General features: G+C 41.2%; 1 protein-coding gene across 2 annotated transcripts in view; it reads right to left on the bottom strand.

Moving 5' to 3' along the window:
* Positions 1 to 3,904: 3,904 nt before the first annotated feature.
* DNAH8 (dynein axonemal heavy chain 8) overlaps positions 3,905 to 25,373 on the bottom strand; it is a 125,952-nt gene continuing 104,483 nt past the window's right edge. For both annotated transcript variants that reach the window (XM_083604432.1, XM_083604433.1), the window contains 11 exons: positions 23,829 to 23,902; positions 20,371 to 20,523; positions 18,792 to 18,947; positions 17,184 to 17,300; positions 15,826 to 15,927; positions 13,928 to 14,088; positions 11,924 to 12,080; positions 7,594 to 7,746; positions 7,312 to 7,501; positions 5,921 to 6,042; positions 3,905 to 4,422 (listed from right to left, as the gene is read on the bottom strand). In XM_083604432.1, the coding sequence (XP_083460558.1) occupies positions 4,135 to 4,422; positions 5,921 to 6,042; positions 7,312 to 7,501; positions 7,594 to 7,746; positions 11,924 to 12,080; positions 13,928 to 14,088; positions 15,826 to 15,927; positions 17,184 to 17,300; positions 18,792 to 18,947; positions 20,371 to 20,523; positions 23,829 to 23,902 (1,673 nt within the window). In that variant the 3' untranslated portion in view covers positions 3,905 to 4,134. The remainder of the gene's footprint in view (positions 4,423 to 5,920; positions 6,043 to 7,311; positions 7,502 to 7,593; positions 7,747 to 11,923; positions 12,081 to 13,927; positions 14,089 to 15,825; positions 15,928 to 17,183; positions 17,301 to 18,791; positions 18,948 to 20,370; positions 20,524 to 23,828; positions 23,903 to 25,373) is intronic.

Genomic DNA, 25,373 nt, shown 5'->3' with positions numbered 1-25,373 from the left:
AAGGTTGGGCTAGGGAAGAACCCTGCCTGAAACCCTGGAGAGCCACTGCCAGTCAGTGTGGACAATACTGAGCTGGGTGGACCAATGATCTGACTCTGTATAAGGCTGTTACCTATCCAGTGCCAGACCCAAAGTCCCAAATGTTCATGGCAGCCTGGCTGGAAGGTAAGAAGAGTCTGTGCTTGTGGATTTTTTCCCTCTGGTTGTCCCTCCCATTGATTCCAATGGGTGGGAAATTACCAAGCCAGCTCCAGAACTGGCATAGTTTCGGGACATTTTGGGGCAGCAGGATATCTGAAAAAGGGAAGTCTTAGAAACCTGTGGATTTATGTCCTCTTCTAATATGTTCCTAACATCCATCTAATTCAGTAGTGTCTACATCGACTTGCAGCAGTCCTCCGGGATGTCAGACAAGGGGGCTTTTCTATCTCCCCTACCAGGCACCCATCCTGTGAAGATTCCCTTTATCTTTTCCAGTGTTCAACATTAAAGAGCAGTTCCTTTGCATGACGAGCCTAAACCTCAGAGCATAGTGACAGGTTCCCTGGTTGGCTGTTTCACAACTTTGCATAACCACATCTGATATAGTTTGGTTAGATTCCAGAGCGGGTTTGGATATTACTTCTGCCTGTCAGGCTGCTTTTATATATTAAAGGTGAACCGCAAGTATATTGAAAGACTTACCAGCTGCAATTGGCTTCCTGTGGAGTAAGCATCCTACTTACTGCTTGTTTCTTTGACTGAAGTGAACAGGTGCTTGAGTGCAATGACAATCAGCCACTTGACTCGCAAACCCTGGCGGCTTAGTCAATGATTTCTTCTGTCCTAGGACTCTGAGAGGTGAATTCTGAACAAACTCTGCATTAGGATTAATAATAAATGTCTCATATTACCTGGTCACTTAATGATTATTACAGTATTTAAACTCTGTGTCCTCGCAGTGCTGTGAACAAAATCCATTTTTTTTTTCTTTTTTACTAACCAGAAGAGAGAAATCATTATTGATCTCAGAATGAATAAGAACTCTCTCCACACACACCCCAATAAATATGTGACTCTTGGCTTTAGATTAGGCTGTGTTTGGTTCTATATTTACTGGAACTTAAAATACAGGGACTTCCGGTTGGCGCCATTGTTTAATGGCGGATTCCCTCCGAGCTCCGGAGGGAATCGGCTCCGTAGCGTCTGGGTCTGGCCGCTGCGGCGAAGCGGGGACCCTTAAAATCACAGGCGCGGATGCCTGTGAACACAGAGACTCGGCGGGCACCATTTGCGCCCCCCCAATCCGCGACGGAGCCTTTTTAAAGGCTTCGGAACGGAGGCAGGGCGGCGTGGTGCTGAGAGTACTCCCTCGTCTACGGAGTGAAGCCGCAAGCCATTGACAGAGAGCGCCAACTTCTTCTTTTGATCGATTGGATTACAAACATCAACCCGTGAGTAATACGGAGATTGGAACTTAAAAAAAAAAATTTCTATTCTGGATCTGGAACGAGCGGGAAGGGGCTAAAAAGGAAGTCCACCCCCCCCTTTGTAAACAACTTAAAGCAAAGGACCGAGCAGCTAAGGTCGAGGAAATCTGTTTCTTGTTTGTTAGTAAAAGATCTTGACTTCACGGTTTTAACATTATAAGAAGATTTACCGGAGGATTAAAAGAATTTCTGGGAAATTGAAGTTTCACCCCCCCCTAGACCCGGGAACGTCCTAGGAGAAAGCCTGTTGTATCGAAGAGTTTGACAGCTGTCAAGTTAGCTGTCAGTCAACTAGCTGTCAGCTGGAAAAAGAGAGCATTGTTTTTGCTGTTTCTGCTGGCTCACTCGGTATAACTTGTTGAAAATAAGGAGGGCTGATACAAAATAACTGGACTTTTGGTTTTGAGTTGAAAGGAATATCAAGGAGCTAAAATCCCCCTAGAGGGGTAATAGGGACATTACATTACAAAAATGGCTGGAGCATGTAAAATTCAAGCAGAATTGGACAGAGCATTTGTTCTCTTGGGAAAGTTACAAGAAGAGTACAGTGCTTTGTCTACAGAGGTCTCAGCACTACACTTAACAGTAAACAACTGTCTTGAGCCTGATAAGGATTTGAAACAGGGAGCCCATTCTACTGAACAAATAAATGAAACTGAAAGTGTAGACACGATGGAACAACATGTTGCTTTTGAAGAAAATGAAGGAGGAGCTGGAATTCTGCACGAGTCAAAGGAGAGTGGTAATAGGAGGCCTGACATGATGACAAAAAAGGACAATAAAAATTGGATGTGGAAAGCCCGGTTTGAATGGGAGTCCGAAAAATGGAGAGATCCCCTTTGGAGGAGATCTGAAGACCTGAGGATCACAGAATTGTTGAAGGCGAAAGCTGGAGCTTCGGGGACATATGGATTTGTAAGAAATTTGAAGCAAGAGCTAGAATACCCCGTAGGCTTCGCTTTTAAGTGTGGAGGACGGGCTGGAAGTAACATGGATCTTGTTGGGCCGGAGCCTCTCCGAGATTTGGGGTTTAACATCAAGGACTATCAAAGAGGCCGGCAGAAAGGAACTGAGAGAGATATAAGGGCCTCGGACGTGAGATCTCCAGGCTAAAGAACATAAAGACTGATGGGTATTGGTTGGGGACTGGAACCGGGAAAAGGGTGGGTAGAGGTTGGAAATCCAAAGGGTATATAAGTATAATCTGTCTTTTATTCTTCTTTTTTTGCTATATTTTTTTTGTATGGAAATTGGGGAAACCGTGGAAGGGAAAATTTGGTCGACTTTAGGAAAAAGGTTTAAGAATAAGTAAGGAGGTATAAGTATTGATGTGTAATTTTGATAAGGTAAAATTGGTTTCTCCTCTCTTTCTGTTTTAAATTAAAAGAAAATAAGGCTGGTAAAAATATTGAGGAAATGGAAAAAAGAAGCAAAGTAAAATAATAGTATGTTAGAATAAACGTTTAAGTTAGGGTGAAGAAATAAGTTAAGGACTTGCTGAATTGACAATTTAGATTGGAATACAAGAAGGGGAGGTGCGAGGAGGTCTGAGAAATAAGGTTAAGGAAAATAAGTATCTGAAACTTTATGTGTTTTTTCTTTTTTTTCCTTTTTATTATTTTTCTGTTAAGTTTGGATTTTAGTGTTGTTTCTAATTTGGTTATTTTTGTGTTTTTGTTTGTTATATGTTCTTTGAAAATACCAATAAATATTTAAATAAAAAAAATAAAATACACACACACAGTTTGTGTCACCAAACCAACTTCAAAGCAAACTCAAAGGATCCAAATGACAAATGAATAGCATTTACCTACAAGTATTTATAACTGGCAAGCATTCTGGTATCTGACAAGTTCTTCCAGGGTTAGAATGAAATGTTTCTTGTTGACTATCAAAGGTATGCACAATACTTTTGCTGGGCCAAGTACTGTTAGCATTTGATCTCCAGTAAGCGCATCTGAAAGAAGTGGCAGAGAGGGTGGGGGCAGTTCCTGAGAAGGAAATCTCCCCAATCAAATATATTGCAATATCAACCATTATCCTGTTTACGTTGACTGTGATGAATAGCTCACTTAAGCCACCGTTTCTTTAACTTCGTTTTATTTAATTCCATTGTCTTTAATGCTGCAAAAATTTGCTTAAAAAGAAGTATGTTGGTGTAAGTGGTTTGTCTTTTTCAGAGGAAAAAAAACGATTAACAATTTGTATTATGGGAACGATTTATATCCATTCAATAGTTTCTGATAGGCAGTCTGATGCACAAAAAAGTCAATAAAGGGTACCTGGATTTGTGCCAGTTTAGTTCCACTGATCTTCCCAATGTGTGGGCTCCTAAATCTAAATATAGCACAATTCTTTTGTTAACTAGGCTAATATGTTCCACTAACAATAAAAAAGTAAGTGGAAAGCTGGGGAAATCAAAACGCAAAACTAGATTTTTCCGTTTGGCAAGAGAAAAATTTAATATAGTTGACAAAAGTCAGAATACCAAAGCATAACTGTACAAGGTAGAATTGTTGGAAATTATAAAGCAAATAAGACTTTCTGGGGGAAGAGAATAGTTAATAATGGAAAAAAAGTCAATTTGTGTGCCCCTTTAATAATAAAGTTTAAATGATTGATATATCTTATTTTGGTGTATTTGTCAAAATTAAAGGATCAGGCTTTATTTGACGTCACACAGGAGGGCTACTCCTCTCAGTATCCAGTGATCTGGAGAGACAGTTGTCCTTAGGTAGATTGCAGTAATATAGGTCAAATCGGTTCTCCTTGGCTTCTTGTAGATGGGGCAAACATAGAGTTTAGGGTCTCTTGGGCCAGTTGTATTAATCGCAAATATATGCACAACAGGAAGCACAGTGAAAAGAATCTTCGCAGTTGATTCAGTGAGTTTATTATTACGTCTATCCCATCCAGCTCCATCCAAGTACAATCCATAAATATATACCCCTTCCTGTGTGAAAAGAATTTGATGTTTATTATGCATAGAAAAGTGTCTGCTTTTAAAATTACAACATGACTGTTTGACTTAACCTATTCAATATAAGATGTGGCATAATTAGCAAAGTTTGAAATCATAATAAAAAATTGATCCACAAAGTTCCTGAAATTGCACTAAATGGGAATGAAAAATGTTAAGATATTGAGCTCACCAAAAAGGCAAAATAACTAACTGTTTTAAGGCACAACAGCAGGTAGGTCTTACAGCAGGAGTCCTGGACTGCTATGTGGAAGGGCAAACAGCTCCTCACTTTTTTCTTTTTCTTTTTAAACCCTCTATGGTCTTCTGCAAGTCTTATCTGGGGTGGGGGAGGGAATTTTTTCCAACTCCAAATAACAGATTAAATATAGCTACTGTGCCTTCATGGTCTGAAGGCAACATGAGGCCACCACCTTGTTGATGCCAAACAGCTCTGGGTCTGGCTAGTGCCCGAACCACCTGTACGCTGCCTTGGATTCCATGGTGAGGGGAAGACAATATATAATTTTTAAAGAAAATAAATAAACAAAACACTTGAGTGTGATAATTAATATAACAATTATGGAATAATACACCTAGAAAAGAAAATGCACTCAGGGCAATGTTTCTTCACCTTTTAGCCTATCAGGTGTATCAGGATTCTATAATATGATCAATATCAAAGAGTTATATCAGGTTGGCCAACATGGTGCCCTCCAGATGCTTTGGAGTAAAACTTCCATCCATTTCAGCCAATGTAACCAATGGTCTGGGAGTTGTAGTTCAAAACATGATGGCTACCCTTGCTTTTTTTATAGGCACAAGCAATAGTGTAGTAAAATGTAAGGATCACAATGAATAGTTTTGCCACTTCATTACCATATAACACAGTCGTGTATTTCATAAGAATAGGTGACCAGGAATTCCACTGTGAGTTCATGAAATTCCATGCAAGTGGGTACAGAATAATCTAACCCCCCATTTCACCAAACCCATTTGGTTTCAGTGCTAGTCAAGGAAGAAGAAAAGTCTATTTCTCCATAACCGTTGCAGAAATGCAGCAGGCTGGTTGGTGGAGGGAGGATAAATTACTCTGTTCTTATGTCTGTATATTTAGCAGATGGCATTTTAAAAACCTAGCCTCTTAAGAGGCTAGAAGTCTAGGTTTCCATGCTTGCTATGGCAAGGCTGCTTCTAGGCTCTTATCAAGCCAGGAGAGAGAGAGAGAGAGAGAGAGAGAGAGAGAGAGAGAGAGAGAGAGGAGGGAGAGAAATTAGCAATCCTGTTTGTCATCCTGTTTGTGCAGGGACTTCCACTTGCACAGTGCTTCTGGGTTTCCCCAAACCCTTCAGAGCAGACTGTTGAGGAGGAGAGGGAGGGAAGTTCCAGTGCACAAGTGGAAGTCCTTGAGCAAGCTGAATTATTTCATTGGATGCAACTCCTATGAGTAAGTTCTGAAATTAATGCCAAAATATAAATACATCACACATACCGGAGGGGCTGTTGTGATTTCTTCTCTAGCTTGTTTCAGCACTTCATTGTGGATAGTTACTGTATCCAAAGCCCATCCTTTATGCGCTCGAGTCACTTCCTGCCTCATAGCTGTTAGGAAACCTTCAAAGTGGATGAAAAAACAAGGCAAGTTAAATACAACATTTTCTGTTATCTGTCTTCAGGCTGCAGTGCTTTATGGTAAAAGCATTCATGGTGTAAAAAAGCACACTAAAACTTTCAGCAGCAAATTACCAACAAAAGATATGGAATAAATAAGAAGAAATGAGAAAAGCAAGAACAGTGGAACTATAGGCTACAACTATTGTTATTTATTAGTGAATTAATAGTAACAACATCTAGTGGCTACAGCAAATATTAAGGATTTGAAAAACCAGAAACTGTAATCAAAAGAAGCCGCGTATTGGCCTTACTGGGACTGGAAAGTATTATGGGCTTTGGAGGCCAAGAAGCACTGCTGCATTTTATATCTAAAGAACCAAAATGCTTTCAAAATTTAAATCATTTGTTGCCAAACAAATTTTCTCTGAAGGTTTTATCTGTTCTTTGAAGCTAATCAGTTTTGTTTAGAAATTACACAGTAGCATTCATCAGTCTACCTCAGTACAAGATAATCATTAAACCACAGAAAATGGCAAATTGTTTTATTTTACTGTTCTTTCTTCCCAGTCTTACACCTTTACTTATTTCTTTCCCCCTTACTTTTCTGAAAATGTCTAACAGTTCAATCCTATAAATGTCTGTTAAAAAGATAAGTCCCATTAACTTCCTTCCTGGTAAGTGGCTATAGAATTGTAGCATAAATGTCCCTTGGTAAATAGAAACTGGTTGCCAAGATAGTATGGGAAAATAAATTGGCATGCAACCAACCATGCAAGCCCATGATGAAATGCTGTCTTGCTAATAGGGTATATGCCAAAAATGGAGAAATACTTGACAAGAATGTATGCATGTTGATTTTCATCCATCTGAGAGACTACATTACTTGCTAGAATGTACAATAAATTCTATTTTGGTTCCAGAAAATTAAATACTACAGTGGAGGTCATACAGGGGAAATGTTTACAATTTGCAATTTTGGAAGAACTTGCATCTATGTCCTATGGGACACCACAGTCTTTTGGATAATATAATAACTGGAAATGCTACTTTTGCATCAATTTGACAGAAGCTATGAGCAGTTATTATACTTTACATACATATTATTACATACATATTAGAAATGTAAATTTCCTTTGTAGAATTGAAAAAAGCCTCTGAATGTATTTGATCCCTTCCCCCACCCTCTGAGAATCTCACTACAACAGAGTAAATTAAACTGTAGCTAAATGCAGGATAATGTACAGTTAATTTTACCCTTCTAATTCTTACCCTGAGGATTAAAGAATCCAGTCATCCAAAATACAGGAGGCCTCCCTTCAAATATCCAGATGCGAAACTGATTGTTTCTCTCTAGAAGTTCAGTAAACCAGAAGCCAAGTGTGGAAGAATCCCAAGATACACGTTTCCAAAGTTTAGGAATCCGAGCATCATACATGTTATCAAGCGCATCTCTTAAATTCTGAAGAAATTAATAACAAAAAATTAGTGGCCCTGATATAAGATGCATTAGTTTTAAAATGAGTAGTCTTACATAATGACGGACTAGGTTACCTCACTCATAATAATAGTTCCTTCTATGGCGAGCTTAAGGTCACTTAGACTGGTTCGAACTATTTTGATAACCTTTTGCATTCGGTCAATTTCTTGACGAAGAAAAATATTCATAGAATTAAGATGTCCCATTTTTATTAAGCGGGCTTTCACCTAAATAGGAAGTTAAGAGAAAATAATCCAGTCAATAAAGCATTTAGAGTAACAGTAGGAAAATATATTTTGCACCGTTTCTGTTTATGATTTGTGGGGCTGGGGCTAGGCCAACATAACAGCTACCAAGGCATCTTATTCTTCACATATCATCTCACTCCCATCTGAGACCAACACAGGTTTTGCATTCCCCACAGCTCTCATATGAATGAGAGACCAGTCTCCTGTTACAGTACGGCATCCACAACAAGTGGTGTGAGCTGACACAGCCCCACTGATGGCTTCTGCTTTGATAGTACTTTGATGACTGGGTCCAGCTTCTGGTCCACCACCACCAGCTGGGCATTTCAATAATTATTGAGAAGCAGCAGAATCTCCATAGAAAAAATCTCCATAGAAAAAAACCCTGAGACATAACTATTGGGCATAATAGGGAGTGATATCCCACAGAAAAGTATTTTTTTATATGCCACAGTTGCCGCCAAAATAGTTCTAGCCAGCAAATGGAAAGACACGACAGTACCCTCTAAAGAAGAATGGATTTATAAACTAAGTGAATACATACAGTTGGCAAAATTAACGGCAATTATAAGATCTCCAACAAATCAAAATTATCTTTTAAAAATTAATGCTTCATCCTGAAGGCTCGAAGCAGATTACAGAACTTTTAAAAACTGGGGGGAAACAGCCATAAAAATAAAATTTATAAAATGCTGTGACAAAAACAGTTTTGTCAAAAAAATACTGCCCAGTCAAAGCCAGCCTGCTCACCTGCAAGAAAAAAACATCCAACCTGGGAACCAATGGCACAGATGGTACCAGATAATTAGATGCAGAAGGAGGAGTTCTTGGAAGATGAAAATCAAGGAGTGGGGGTGAGAAAAACTAAGAGAGTAGATAGTGAATAAGGGACAGAGACAAAGTGTACAGGAAGAGGAGTGGTCCAGTACAAAGATGTAAAGTAACCATAGGAAAATACCAACTCAGACAGCACACACACAAAAGCAACATACATGTAGTGTAGAGCCAAGTGGGTTGAGGCACCAGCAGCTTTGGGTCCATTGGGTCAAAGCCCCTTAGATCTACCTAGGGACTGACCCCGTGGGGAAAAATACAAGAGGCACACACCCCTGGCACAACCTGTGCCTTGACTGGTGAGCCAACAGGGCGTGTGATGTGGCAGCAGATCTGCCACATGGCACTCTCCCCCACTTACGATTGCTCTACCCCAACATTTTAAAAAAGAGCAATGTTTTGTCACATTAGCTTTGAACTCTCCAGTGTTTATAAGAGACAAAACCTCCTCCTCCGCCCCCCCCACCATTACCCCATGATGAGTCAAGTTCAGAAAACACTTCTATATAGTCACCATTTACTTCAATGGAGACTGCCCAGGGAGCAGTGCTTCAGGGATTGCACCCTAAATCAGTAGACTTTATGATCATCTGAGCTCTGATATATAAAGGGAATGACTATCTAGTTAGTGGAGAGAATACAATTATTGCATTCTTACATTTTATGTAAGATTCGTAGGCTATTCATTGCGGACAATGAGTATACCCATTAAATTCTGAGAAATAATTACTGTGCCTCTGAAGTTGTGGTATCCCATATACTTAAGAAACAAATCCTTTATGGGTTTTTTAAGGAAGGAGAAATTACAACTTTAATATCATCATTACTCTTTCGTATTTCTTCTGGATTAATCTTGTAACTTGTTTTTTGCATTGCCCTTGAAGAACCCATTGGATTTTACAATAAGTGGCACAGATGGGCCAATGTTTGCAGCATCTTGACTATAAAAAGAGAAAATTATTCACTAATATGTACAGTTGTTTGAAGTTACTATAATCTGGGGATACACATGACCTTTGATGTGATATATAGAATCAAGGGAGCAATTCTCATTGGAAATTGATTAGCTAATAATTTTTCCTTAAGGTACAGCCATTAGATACACATCCAGCCAAATTCCTCTTCTAGCATCATAAAGGGACCTTTATGTTCCCTTTATGTAACCTTAGAGGATTCCCTATAACAGAATACCTAGGCGTAAGCTGAAACAGGTATGTGTATTTTACAAACAAACCTCTTACCCCAGTTTTAGTTATTGAACTGGGGGGGGGGGTGCAAAACAGAAGAAAATGTTTGTTCAGAGTAAAGCATTGTCCTCACTCTAATTTGGCTTCATGATATCATCATGCAGCCAAATCTGGCAGGCCATGTGATGACATAACATCATCATCATACTGTTCCCTTAATGGCTAGACTCACCTTAGGAAGATGCCCCCTTTTTAAAGAAAAATGGCACCCAAACTACAAACTGGGGAATAAAGCAACTGAGAGCAGGACATGTTCTCTTTTACTTCTAATGTGTAAAAGCTCAGCACAGCTGTAAGAATATTATCACAGCTCTATATATCTTACTTTTTAACAGAAGAGGTCTTTCAGGATCATGGCTGAAGCACAAAATTCATTAGTTGCTTTGACTGAAATCTTTGGGAATCAGCCAGCAGCTGCTGCCTGTTAAAAGAGTAGTCCCTTGGAACTACTGTTCCGCCTAAGATGCTGCAAGATTCAGGAATCTATCATAGTACCTACTCACACTCAAGTCACAAGCAATACTCAAAGCAATTTATTTTAACTTAAATCTTAAGTTCTAATCTAATGGAAACGTTTCAGAACTTCAAAGCTGAGGTTATGAGTGTCTATCCCCTAAACTAGATAGGTGTGTGTGTGGGTGTATGCTCCGATTCAGGATGTAGCTGCCAGAGTGATCACTTCAGCTGGCACTTGAACTGTCAAGAACTCACAAATGCTTCTCTACTGACCAAGAAAAAGAGGAAAAGGCCAGGTCCTGTTGTTTATACCAGGTCCAATAAACTCATAGGCTTAATACATTGCAGGAGTCAATGATGCTCAGCCCTGTCCTCCTCTGAGAGTAGGGCTTCAAGGAAAAACCCACAATCCCAGGCAGCTAATTAGGATGGACCCCAGCCTGGTTCTATCCCTGGAGAACAACACCATGTTTAACTCCAAATCCTTCATCAGGTATCCATTGATTTGTCTGATGAACTGTAGGCAACTATTTGGTGTGGTCTTTTTAGCTTAAATGTACATTTTGGGATGTTATCAAGTGTTCTAACATTGGGCACTGGGTCTGCTGAAACATAAACAGATCTAGATCTAATAACCTGATTAATGTGACATTAAACCAGTCTGCCAAGGGACGCAGGTGGCGCTTTAGGTTAAACCACAGAACCTAGGACTTGCCGATCAGAAGGTTGGCGGTTCGAATCCCCGCGACGGGGTGAGCTCCCGTTGCTCGGTCCCTGCTCCTGCCCACCATGCAGTGCAAGTAGATAAATAGGTACCACTCCAGTGGGAAGGTAAACAGCGTTTCCGTGCGCCGCTCTGGTTCACCAGAAGTGGCTTAGTCATGCTGGCCACATGACCCAGAAGCTGTGCGCCGGTTCCCTCGGCCAATAAAGCAAGATGAGCGCCGCAACCCCAGAGTCGGCCACAACTGGACCTAATGGTCAGGGTCCCCTTTACCTTAAACCAGTCTGCCAGCTGGTGTGTAATGGGAAACCATGGTTTGTTTAAACTAGGATTAGAAGAGTTCATGAAGGAGGAGGTGTATGTGGACATTGTTCTCAGCTTACTAAACCCAGCATTATCGCGACAAGATCATTATGTCTAAACTGGCCCATTATTTCTTATTAAAGTATAACCTTTACATGATAGAAAATCCAGGAAAACATCTACCTTTTTTCTTTCTGTCTAGAAAAGGTAGATGTTTTTCCTGGAATTTCTATTATGTAAAGGTTATACTTTAAGAAGTTCCACACTTAGCAGTTTGTCCTAGGTATGGCTTATATCAACTCACAAGCTACCCATTCCTCTTAAAAGTCCTTTGTTCCAGTTCTGGTTTGGCAGAGCTCTGCCTTTCCATCATGACCTTATGCTTGTTTTTTGCAACTTACCTTTCCCTTAGTGTCAACAGCTGCTAGGATGTTTAGTGCACCCACTGCGCGCATGTGTGCTTGGTATTGTTCACAACCACAGATGCCAATTTCTAGACCACCCAGAAGCTGCATCAGTCTCAAGAGCCCTGCCTCAAAAAAATTAGTATTCCCATGTCTTCAATTCTCTTGTAGAATTTAAAAACAGTCACCTCATGTGCTATGTAATCAGGAGGCAGCTTCTCAAGCATATCTTCAGCTAATCGATACACAATAGCTTCTCGAGTTTCCCCTACTCCACCTCCACTTTCCTTTGGCTGAATATTGGTGATGGTGTTCAGGACATCAGATGCTGTGCTACTTTGATACCTAAGAGGAATTTTCAATAATATGCAGCAGAATATTAATTTTGTTGCTAGGAAATGGACCCATGAAATTTGCACTTTGCAGTTCTTTGTTAAAAGTATTTTACTTTTGCAACTATTTTTGATAACAGATTTCTTTTCCCTCAATATCTGCAGTAAGAGAACCTGTTCTTTCTTCTTGCTTAAACTTCCTCAATTTGAGCATAAAAGAAGAGGGAAGGGAAGGCATTGTGACTCCAAAGACAACCTTGGGTCGTTGTGATGTCTGAGAGCAACTAGGAATAGCTGTTCTCTGGCAATCCACAATACTTTACTCTTCTGTACAATGCTAAAAAGACTCAGTTTTATTTACAAGGAAAAGAACCAACGAATTTCATGTACATTTCAGAAAGGCAAAGAAACAATGCCAAGCTGCCTCTTGCAGGGATCTTTCAGGAAATTAATCTGTGAATTCCCAGAGCAGCAACACACAAACTACTCAAAACCTAAAATGCCACTTTGCAGCTTCTTTGGGCATTTTCTTCCCAAACTGTTTGATGGGTGGTTTAAATGAGATGCCAATGGTGAGCCTATAAAGCAATATACAAACAAATACACCTGCTGCATTGATAGCTTCATTAGCATTTTGAGCGATAGAGTGGCAGCCCCACATGTTCAGAGCTCAAGAGAGCAGTGCTTGACATGCTATTACACAGGCAACTTATGCTTCTTAGCCCTGAGTTGTGGGTTCAAGATTCCTGCAATGCACGGGTTTGGACTAGATGATCCTTGTGCTCCCTTCTAACTCTGATTCTATGATTCAAACTCTTTTACACCTCAGGGCTGCTTCTCACATTACTTTTGAAAGACATGGATATAATTACAGGAGGCATGCTTACACCTGAATAATAATGAAATGTCAAAACGATAATACGTGTTGTAATATAATACAAAATGTCAAAGCCATAGCTCTTTAGGCATGAATCTTCAGATATGGGCACTCCACCTGAGAATTCACTTCTGCCTTTCTGAGGTAACTTAAGGACCACAGTAAAACTTTTGAAACCCCAAAGTAAATATCACTTTTAATAACTGAGTGTTCAAAACTTGTTAATAATGCCTTTGAAATGTTTGACCAGATTTTAACAATCGCAGAAATGCTAAGTGTGAGCGTATTGGCCAAAAGCATAGTTCACAACTGAATCATAGGAATAACAGAAAAAACTAATAAAATATTATGATGACTAATTACATACTGTAGCAGATGTGCAGTATTTGAAGCAGAAAATAACAAACAACCTGCCAGGTATTTAAGGATGAAAAGTGACTAAATAAAAGATAACATTCAAAATGCAGTTATCAGGTAAGATTGAAATTCCATCGTTAAATTCAAAGAACTTCATGAGAACTAACGAAATAATATCATTTTTTGCAGTCTGTTTGATCCAAGTTCATCTTGTGTAAATGTCAACTAAATTATTTAGTACAATTGAGTGGGAACAAAAGTGTTGCTAGAAGTGTTAGAGCATATGGGAAAGCTCTCTGTTCATAGGATAATCACATTTTGAAAATTGTTAAAGGTAACGTTCAACCTGGAAAGTGTTAAGTTGGGGTAATATCCAGTGATGATGTTCCACTTGTACAACCAACTTCCACTTTTGCAAATGGGACTTTCGCTTAATTCCCTCCCATAGACCAGCATGATGCTGGATTGTTCCCTTAATCTTGAAAAAGTCCAGAAAGGCCCTCTTAAATATTCTGGTATATGTAAATACTGTAGATTTCCAGTATACTTCATTACTTAGAATATATTTTTAAAAGTGATGAAAGAAAAACTTGAAGAATTTCCATCTTTGCTAAAAACCCACTTACGTAATGTCTGCATTAGGATGAAGACCAAATACTTCTGGGCTGTCCATTGATGGGAGAGTTGAAATATATTCATGATACTGATCCAGAGTTTTGCACACTGGTATTTTATAACCAGTGTAAAAACAGAATGTATTCTCAAACATCTTCTCACTGAACCAGACCTGAACAAAAACGGGGGGGGGGAGGAGTTGAAATTTAAGTTTGTTAAGAGTTAAGAGCTGAATTGTTGAGAATGGGGTACACAAGGACAGAAAGCAGAAGCCATCAAATGTTGGCAAAGTGCTCCTGTCCTGATCCAGAGGAGCTCACAGAGTAAAGAATGTTGGTTGTTGTGTGCCCAGGCGCAGTCCCCCACCTCCCGGGAGCCAGCCCTCAATTAAACAGAATGAAACACAGACAATATATTTTGGGATAAAAAATTGGCCACAACTTTATTGAATTCCAGATGTGGGAAACCTTGGCTTAGGTATCCCTCTCAGCCCTGTGTTGGGGTCTGAGGCATGGCAGTGTCAGTCAGGAATATGGGAACACTGCAAAGTGTGTGTTTACACAGCTGGCCCCCTTTCCACATTGCAGAGAGGAGTTCTCAGTGCACTTGTGGACAGAGACTCCCCTCAATACCCCTTTAATGGGGGCCCTGATATTGCTGCCGCAGAAGGGGTGAGTCACCAAGCCACCCCTTTGTTGATTGTTGGACGAAAGGATCTGCCCAAGGCCTAAAACCACCAAAGTTGTGACAATTGCTACAGGGAAGGCAAAGCCTGCAGAGCAGGGGAAATTATTCCCCGGCTCTGAAAGACAGCAACCATCATCCGACCATAGCAACGCCCATGAAACTGGAAGGAGAAACCTTAGCCTGTAATGAAGGAAGCAATTAGAGTGACGGCTGGGCTCCAAGGGCCGACTGCACGGCCAGCATCGGCTCCTGCCCCTTTTAAGCAACAGTAGCGAACTAGAGTGAAGCCTTAGCAGGTGCGATCCGCTCCTGAGGCTCCGCCTCCCTGGTTGCTGCCGATTGGCCAGTTTGAACTGACCCCTTCGGTGGGAAAAAACAGTGTTGCCACGCTGACCACTGGTGTGGTGTGGCCCGGGGACGATGGCAGGCCCCACGCCAGGCTGCAAACCCCACCCACCGCCAGGAACCAGTGAGCAGGCATTTCAGTACCATGGAGAGTCCCAAGTGAGCAATTTGCTCCTACAAGGGTTGGGTGCAAACTGAGACTTTTTGAGCCTCTGTCACCATCTTCTTTTGGAGAACTAGTGTCTCTTAAAGGGCCACCCCTTTGGCATCAAATCAGGCACCTCTCCTTTATTGCATGGCCTCTTACCTCGTGTTCTCCATACACACTTGTATTGGTGAAGTACTGTGAAAGACACATGGTTCCTCAGGCTCAGAGGGTCCTGCACCAGTTGTATGGGTTCTAATGCTGTGGCATCTAGTTTCAACGAGGTCCTGCCTGCCACCCTCAGGTTCAATTGCCCTCTGGTTACCAGCATTAGACCCAAAAAGCCAGGAATCTGCTCTGGCTCCTTTGCTGGTCACTGCTGGACTCTGAGGTCATGACAGCACAATCCTACTGATGTACACCAACCAACATCCCAAAACCTACTCATTAAATGCATAGGATATTAGCTTGTTATATGAATAACTGAAAGCCTACTGCTTTAAAAACAAAACATAGCAATGGCTTTAATACACTGATTTTATGAGTAATACAAAATCATAAATTTGAAAGGCCTTTCTTTCCAGATGATTGACTATATGCCATGAGGGTCCTATTACATTGCCAGTACATTTTTAACAACATTCTATAGTTTATTTCAATTGAAAGTGAATCATTGTTCATTTGGAAGCCTTTTTTGCTTATTGTTAAGAACTTTTCATCACATTTCCTTACCCTTGCAAAGCAATTAAGAAGACGCTTATCATAATCATCGGTGACCCTGCCTCCATACTGTACTTCTCCAATCATGTATCGGACTGTGCTCCAGGATATTCCCTAGAGACAAAAACAAGCACATTTCAGAAATTCTAGTACATAATCACAAACTTGGATTGCACAAAGTGCTCAAGGATCATGTGCAGGCACCTGTAACTCTGATTTTGCCCCAAGGATGAAAACTGAAAACCTCAAATATAACTAAGGTTCTCCAGAAAACAAATAAAAATAAAGACCATCTTGTGATTTTGACCAAAGATTGTGAAAATCTGTTTTTAGCTCATGATCATCCCACATAACTGAAAATCAATAGGAAAGAGGCGATTTGCCACATTTCTCATATTCCATTCAAAAGCCTCATTTGTCAACATGGCTGTAAACTATTAACTGCATGTACTACAAATGCATCGTGTCCCACAGTGAATGTGTTGCTACCCAAAAGTACAGACTGCAGCCGCTTGCTCTTTTATAAGCAATGATAGCGGTGGGTACGATCCATTCCTTTATGGATGCAGCTATGCACACAAAGCAATCGGCATTTCCCTCTCTCCCTGGCTGCTGCAGGTATATGACATGTGCACATCACAATGCATGGACCATTACTTCCAACAGGAGGCCCAAGTGTGCTTCCCATATAGTCATCTAGCAATCCCTCTCCTCTGCCCGGGGTCTTGGCCTGCAAACTACACTGAGTGTGAGACCCTAGGAAGAGAGGAAGGAAGGAATTTCTATATGGGAGGTACACACATGCCTCCTGATTCTCAATAATAGTTGCCAAGTTACAATACACGCTAAGGTACATGTCATTGCAGGTGGGAAAGGGGTTAAAAGAAGGCTCAGCTGAAGGCAGTTCAGTTCATCGCCCACAGGAATCCATTGCTCACAGGAAGGTGGATGAAGCCCAACGTTTTAAACTTAGAATGCAGTTCATAACTGAGGCAGAGAAAAATATAAGTGCACTATTAATTAAATATCATGCAATGACTGCTAGTATTAGTAAAGCATATCCACATTTGTTTGCTGCTTCAAAATCCGCTATATGACCAAGGCCGTTCCTCTTCACTTTAAACTTCTGCTAAGGAAGGCTTCACACTTTCAAGAGAAGCTATGTTGCAAATGGTTTGCAGGATCTCTCTGGGCCACACAAGCACTCATTTGAGAGACTGGGGTGAAGTGAATGGGTGGGTGGGTAATCTGAGTCACTGAAAAAACTGGGGCTCTAATGCTTGTCTCTTTTTTGAGGTTAAGATAAACTGACCGTAATCATCTTCAGCATATACAAAGTAGAAACAACATTGCAGTATAGGGACACTCACTTTTTTAATGTCACATTCGTCCAAATGATTCTGTATAAATTGAACACTGGCTGTGAAGTCTGCTGAGTTGAATTCATAAGGAATATTCCAGCCCAAAGGGCCAAATTTGCGTCTTTCCTGAAATAAGACAATAGAAACCAAGGAGTGTGATTTCAGTATTTATTAATGTTGTTTGTTTCGCTTATTATTGCTTTTCGTTTAACAACTTCTATTGCTGACAATTCAGGTCAATACCATTTTCTGATCAAATATATTAGAATTGACAGAATATGGAAATGGACAAATGTTTCTCGATATGAATTATGCACCTACTGCAGCTCAAGATACACCAGGAAATCACTGGAAGAATCTCACAATACAATGTACTCTTAACAACCCAGAATGTAATACAGTGACCGTTACCGATCCCATTTAGACACAGCATGGTCACTTTGAGTCATCTTAATTGGCAATTTCCATTCAAAAAATACAGGAGATACAGGAAAGCTGTATTATCATATTCTTTAACTAATTTTTGTGCTCAAAGGATAATTCTTCAGGTATTGCCGTGGTTTGTCAAATACCCAAATATATACTGTATTTTCCCCTCTATAACACGCAGATTTTTTCTCCTAAAAAGTAAGGGGAAATGTCTGTGCGTGTTACTGAGCGAATGTGTGGTCCCTGGAGCCGACTGGTGCGAGTGAAGGCAAAAATCAGGCAAATATCAAATTGTCCGGAGAAGGGAAGCCTTGAAAAGAGGAAGCTGCTGCTTTCCTGCATTCTGCCTCAGGGTCTTACTGCCCACCCCTCCCCTCCAGGCAAGCAGAGGGGAAAGCAGAGCGTCCTTCCTTCTAATTCCTAGGGACTCGCAGGCAACATGCAGGTGGGGGAGAGAGAGAGAGAGAGAGAGAGAGCTGGCTGGCTGGCTTGGGTGGGTGGGTGGGGTGGGGGGAACTTTTGCCTTCCTTTCCTCCCTCCGGTAAAACCCCTCTCCTGCATTCTTAGCCAGCTGCTTCTCCGCACACCCCTCTCGTGCTCCTTGTCCCTTCTATGTTTTTCCTTCCCTCCCCACTTAAAACGTGGTTACAAAGCACGGATCCACATGGATCCTCAGGATCTTTGCATTGGGTCACCCCAAATTCACCATCAGATCACATAGCATGCCCATGGCTACAGCCTGCACCAAAAAAAATCACGCACCCACTGTTGCCTGGGGCTGCAATGGTGCAAAAACGTGGTTACAAAGCACAGATCCACATGGATTCTCAGGATTTTTGCATTGGGCTACCCCAAACTCACTGTCAAATCACATGTCTGTGGCAACAGCATGAAACACAAAAATGATACACCCCCTGTTTCATTCAGAATTTTTTTTTCTTGTTTTCCTCCTCTAAAAACTATGTGTGTGTTATGGTCAGGTGCGTGTTATCGAGCAAAAAATACGGTATATTGTTACCCTCTGAGGCCAAAAATGAAACATTTGAAGCAGAAGGATGGGTGTGCAGCATCAGGCCTTTATTGTGCATTATAAATATTGAGCTCACATACAGCAATAGGTTATTCTTCAGGCATCCCAGTGGAAAGATCCTGTTAGACATAAATGAAAAGAAAGTATGTTTGTAATACCTGAACAGTGGAGTGCAGGAAAGCCACGGTGTAAAGAAGGGGTTTCCACATGGGCATGTTGCTGACATCAAGCAAGTCCTGATTTATACCAGAAAATGTTCTTTTCAAACCTGCTCGCATACCTTGTGGTGGTTCATTTGTGAATTTTATAGAAGTCTGACATATATAAAAAGAAAAAAAGATTTATTTCATTTGACCCCAAAAGCAGCACGCCTAAAAATCACGCCGTTTTCAAAGCTAAAGTTCAGACATAAACAAAAGCCAAACACAACTTTGGTTCTAGTGTGTAGTCTTAAAAATGACAGACATGTGACTGAATAGCTTCCCATTGGATGAAACACACATGCTTCCTGTATCCACACCTCCTTCCTTATTCCATTGTTTATCTGATTCCATTAGGTATGAATTCACAACACCCCCCCAAAAAAAACCTAAGATCCCTTGTTACTAGTCCAGTATAAAAATGTTTCTAGATTCAGGTAGGTAGCCGTGTTGGTCTGACGCAGTCAAAATATATATATATATTTTAAAATGACCAGTAAGAAGAAGTGTGCATGCACACGAAAGCTTATACTAAGAACAAACTTAGTTGGTCTCTAAGGTGCTACTGGACTTTTTTTTATTATTCTTATATATTTCTACTAAAAATGTAATACCCTTCAGCAGCCAATGATCAACGCTGAGGGCAGTGAGGTGTCTCATTTAAGAGTCAGGGAGCAGCAGCTGCCAGTAGCAGCATTATAGAACTATGCAGGTGAGGATTTGATTGACATTTTGGATTGGAGAAGATTGGAAGCCCCTTGTAAAATTCATTATAAATAACCCAAATAACTGACATCCACTAGGTAGGATATACATATATAAATAATTTTAAAATCTTTATAAGAACAAACGATAACACCAAAGATAGTGACAACTGGACAATGGCATGCCAGTCTGGAAAAAAAAACAGCAGGCTGATGACAGAATAATCTCTGCTTTAGGGCCCTGTTGAGTCTACAAGAGAGGAAACTCTTGAATAGGTAAAGATTCTCTTCTTGCGTCAACCATAACCTAAAGTCTTTCATATGACTGAAAAGTTTTTAACCTTTAGGTAAAGGTAAAGGTACCCCTGCCCGTATGGGCCAGTCGTGTCCGACTCTAGGGTTGTGCGCCCATCTCACTTAAGAAGCCGGGGGCCAGTGTTGTCCGGAGACACTTCCAGGTCACGTGGCCAGCGTGACGAAGCTGCTCTGGCGAGCCTGCACCAGCCCAGCACCCGGAAACGCCGTTTACCTTCCCGCTATAAAGTGGTACCTATTTATCTACTTGCACTTAAGAGTGCTTTTGAACTGCTAGGTGGGCAGGAGCTGGGACTGAACGACGGGAGCTCACCCCACCGCAGGGATTCGAACCGCCGACCATGCGATCGGCATGTCCTAGGCACTGAGGTTTTACCCACAGCGCCACCCGCGTCCCTTTAACCTTTACCACAGTTTAAATTTCAATGCAAACAATATTTCTCCTTCCCACTTTCAGTTTTGCCACATGAATTATCTTAACAGTTCATCTAAATCCCCTTGAATATACTAGGGCTAACCTGAAGCAAAGTAATTGGAAACTTCTCATGTGGTTCAGTGGTTATCCATACTCGGAAGCTATCATCAGGGATATCAGCACTAATCATTGTTTCCAAAAGTTCTTCCATGAACTCCAGACCCAGATGGCAGTTCTGAAGTAACACCCAGCCACCCTGTACCAAACAACAACAACAACAACACCTTAATTAAATAATCTGCTAAACATCAAGCCAACTGCAATTTACTAACAGCAACAACTACACTTGAGTATTCCACAGATGGAAGGTTTCACTAGCTACTTGTTATCATTTATATCTCCTTGATATTGGGGTTTGGGGTTTCTGTGTTTTAATAATAAATATGGATTTGCATTAAAATGAAACAACTACTGTAGGTTCCAATGAGTAAGTAAAGTAGTACTGCCATCTTGTGGTAGTTATAAAAATTATAGCAGGGCAATTTCTACTGGTTTTGGTGATCAGGAGATACCTTGTAATCATCATCATCATTTATTAAAAGAAACCCCCTGCTTTCCCCTTCAGAATAAGGGTTTTCTTTAGGCTCAGCAAGCTCTAAGATTCTCAAAACTTCTATCAATCACTGAGGGGTTCTGGTGAGCTCTTTGTTTTAGTAGGGTTCAACTTTTTCAGACCCAGAATACACCATGCATTTGGGGACCCATTTCTTACTTTTTAAAAACAATATATATTTGTATGGTGGTAGTGCTGATATTGTGACCCATTTCAGATCATGTTGCACCATGGAGCAGGTTCCCAACCCACCACTAAAGGCCAGTGGATTTCTGTCAGAGAAAATGGTGGGGTATAAATAAATGATGATGATGATGATTTATTCCTCCAGGAGAGAGTCCAGGGCTTCTCTCATCATAGAACACCAACACGTATTAAGTATGATGTTTGTATGCCCCTTTTTTCGCCACAGAATGCCTCATAATTCTGTTCCTGTATTCAGAGTTCATTTCCTTTTGCCTTACAATCAGTGCCCTCTTCAGAGTTGAGTTACGGCTCTGGTGTGCTCCAGACTTTAGCCTTCAAGGTCACCTGCACTTAGCTGTGCATTGACTCTGTCTCTGTTGCTCTGTTTCCCTTGGCTGAAACCCACCCCCCAAATATATATATACCAGTGAGGGAGGACAGAACATGTTCACATCCGCTCTGCTGGCATCCCCCAACACCAGCAAAGAAAGGTTTTGACTCAGATTTAGCAAATATGCCACTTCTTCTTTCTAATCTGAAGTCACACTAACATCCCAGGCCTATAGACTTTGCTTTGGAAGCAAGTCTCATTGAAAAGTACAGCAAAAGTTATTTTCCAAAAATACCCATGCTTCAGATACTATAATAACTGCAGTTAAGCTCTGTTAAAATCAATGGGGCTTCCAAATAAGTCTGTTAGAAATTTAAGGTAACCAGTTTAATACGGGAATTACAGCTATTCCTCAATACCACACTTGAGTGAATTTAATAGTGACAGACCAGAACAGCCAAAATCCTATCCATCTTTTACAGTGCATTTCTTCACTGACCATGTCTCAGCCAGAATGACAAAGCAGTGAGGTAAAGAGCAGGTATGGTAGCTAAACAAATGGGTAGATATAGATATAGATAGATGATAGATGATAGATAGATAGATAGATAGATAGATAGATATAGATATGCCCAGGTTCCTAAGTAAAGAAGCTCAATACATAATAGTAACAGGCAGTGCTTTTTTCTGAGGGGAAGCAGGGGTACGCATACCCCTAAACATTTTGTGAATCTAAGTTTGGCCTCATTGAGGGGCAGTATTTCAATATGAGTAGGAAAATGAGAGACTTCTAAACATTTTTTTATGTATAGAAAAAAGCACTGCTAACAGGTATTAAGGTAGAAGGCCAGCTAGACTGTGGGAGCTATTCAGTGTACAAAGTTATCCATCGTATGGAGAAGGTGGATGGAGAGACATTTTTCTCCCTCTTTCATAGTACAAGAACCAAGGATCATCCTCTGACACTGAATGCAGTAAGTCTGAGGATGCACAAAATACTTCACACAGTGTATATTTATATGGATAATGGTCTTGATGGCTGGCTCTTTACTCCAGTAGAGAGGCAGTATGTGATTGAATTCCAGCTGTTGCAAAACAGGAGTGAAGGAGTGCTGATTATGGGCTTTCCATAGGCATCTGGTTGGTCTCTGTGAGAAAGCCACTCTCCTGTGCTGGGGGGGGCAACACGAGCCCCCCATGTCATTGGGGAGTCCCAGCCCGCATCATGCCCGCAGCCAGCCAATCCAGCTGGTTGGGGTGTGTGGTGTGCTGCATTTAAGCGGCCCTGCGGCGGCCGGGAGTTCTCCCTTCAGCTTCCTGCTTCTGCGGATCTCCTGCCCTCCCACCCTCTCTTCTTGCGTTCGACACCTTGGCCTTGCTATGGACTTCGGTTGGTCACCTGCTGAAGGGGCCTGGCAGGAATTTTTCCACTTGGCAGATTGGCACCAGCCACTTGGCTTTCGCCTACCACATAGCAAATCGTCACAACTTTGTAAGGTTTGGTGGTTAGGCATTGGAAAAGCTTGTTTGATGGGAGGGGAGGTTGTGGCCATCACCTGCCCCTCCCCTTTAAGTGTATTCCGTTAAAGGAATCTAGGGGTCGTAGTTCCTGTCCGAAGCCCGGGTGGAGGCTAGGGCCATGGCACAACATTTCCAGTGACCCTGAGGGGAGCTCCGAATTGATGTACATCCACAGGGCTCCCCCTACTGGTGCTTAACCCTTGTGAGACTAGCTGCATGACAGGCAGGAGTCAGATATAGTTGGTTTGGGTCCAGTGCCTAAGCCAATGCCACTCACATTCTGTAACCAATAAAGTTGTGGCCTTTGTTAGCCCATTAACCTAAAATACTGGTGTCCACATGTTTTATTCATCAAATGGGGGTGGGGCCTTGATACTCAACAGAATGTTGCACTTAGTCAGCCCTTTGGTATGATCCAGCAGGATTCCTTTTCTGTTCTTACTTAGAAATCAGCCCCATTAAGATGGATAAAATTATGCCTAGATAAGTGAGTATCAGATTGCAGCCTCACTTTTTAAAATGCGATTATTTTATTTTATTTAAACACATTTTATTTTATTTTTATTTTAAACAAATAAATAATAAATAAATAAAAATAAAAATGGGCACTCCACCCCTGAGACCGTTCCATTATAACTATCCAACCTCCCAAAATTTCAACACCTTTTGCAATTGTTTGATGCCTTTCCATTTTAATAGTACAAATTCTACAAATATCTTCCATATCTCCTCAAAATCATTTCTCCCACATATTCCCCATCTTACCTTAATAGCACATGTTCATTCATCATTAATAGCTATATGCCACACCTCTTTATACATTTTTTAAAATGGAAGTTCAAAACCTGAGTGAGGGGGTGGGTGGAATCTTAAAAAAACTCAAGCAAAGGGATGAGGTATGTATACATACCTGTGACATTGATGTCTGAATAAGCTTGCGTGCATGAACTTCTTGTCCTTGTCCCATAGAAATAGCTCTGTTTTCTACAACAAGTGAAATGGTAGAATGATAATAAGATTACATAAATTTGTACTCTTGATTGCAGGCAAGTTTTCAAAAAGCGTGGAAGCACTCCCCCCCCCCCCTTTGCTAATTTGGCTTTTCAATTCTATGCTTTAACTTACTAAAGAATCCTATGCATATTGTATTCATTTAGCAGCTATACAGCATTGTATATTTGTAAGACTTCACTGAATGTTGGCCTTTTATATTATTCATGTTTGTGCTGCCTTCCCTTTGCTACAAACCAATTAATTCAGTTAATTTAGTATATCACTTTGCTGCATGCATGAAGGTATTTTGATGCCAATGAGAATTAAGTTAAGGAATAAAGGTAAAGGTAAAGGGACCCCTGACAGTTAAGTCCAGTTGCAGATGACTCTGGGGTTGCGGCGCTCATCTTGCTTTACAGGCCGAGGGAGCCGGTGTTTGTCCGCAGGCAGTTTTTCTGGGTCATGTGGCCTGCATGACTAAGCCGCTTCTGGCGAAACCAGAGCAGCGCATGGAAATGCCGTTTACCTTCCTGCCAGTACGTATTTATCTATTTGCACTTTTGGGTGTGTTTTCAAACTGCTAGGTTGGCAGGAGCTGGGACCGAGCAACAGGAGTTCACCCCGTTGCGGGGATTTGAACCTCCGACCTTCTGACTGGCAAGCCCAAGAGGCTCAGTGGTTTAGACCACAGCGCCACCCTTAAGGAATAAAGCCAGAGGTAATTTCTGACTCTTTCAAGAAGTTATCCTCTGTGGTAGTTAGCACTGGTGATAGTTGTGATGGCAGCAAATGTCCACCTGCGTAAGCTGTAATAACAGAAAGGCAGCAAACTTTTTATCTGTCAAGAGCTGCATTCCCTTAAGTGTAATCTGTTGAGGGGCTAAATGCTGACAGTGGGTAAAACCATAGCTTGTGGCAGACAGGGTTGCCTCCTTTCCTCGTTTTCTACCACCCCCTTCTCTCCCTTGCTCCCTCTTTCCTCCTACCCAGTGAGCTACTAACTAGAGGAAGGACAGATCACTCTTCCAAGAGGCCTGAACTGGCCACTTATGGCAATATTCTCTCCCCGCCCCACTTTCCATTTCTCTACGCATTTCAACAGCCCCCCCCCCCCCCCGCTGTCCTGCCCTCCACCTCTTCTTCCGAGCTCCTCCCATCACATGAAATAAGGCTGAGTACCACATGAAACTTGGTGGCACATTACCCACCCTGTCCTAGATCAAGAAAGAGCCATTTATTACAGAATTAGTGAAAGCTCCTCTAACAGTAGCCTCAAGTGCCTTGAAATCTGAAGATCTTTCTAGCCCTGCCTTGTGTAAGAATTGGCTTTTTATTAATGGACACTTCCTGCTTGAACAATTGAATACAACCCTCATTACAAAGTTGCTGAAGTTTTTTCAGGATTGTTGATGAGAGGGCCCACTGCAAATTCAGTGAATTATTACAAAAAACAAATTTACCA

Source organism: Podarcis filfolensis (assembly GCF_964270895.1).
Source record: "Podarcis filfolensis genome assembly, chromosome: 3".
In the NCBI taxonomy this organism is placed as follows: Eukaryota; Metazoa; Chordata; class Lepidosauria; order Squamata; family Lacertidae; genus Podarcis; species Podarcis filfolensis.
The sequence above is the reverse complement of the archived record's forward strand: the minus strand, read 5'-3'. Positions and strand labels throughout refer to the sequence as shown.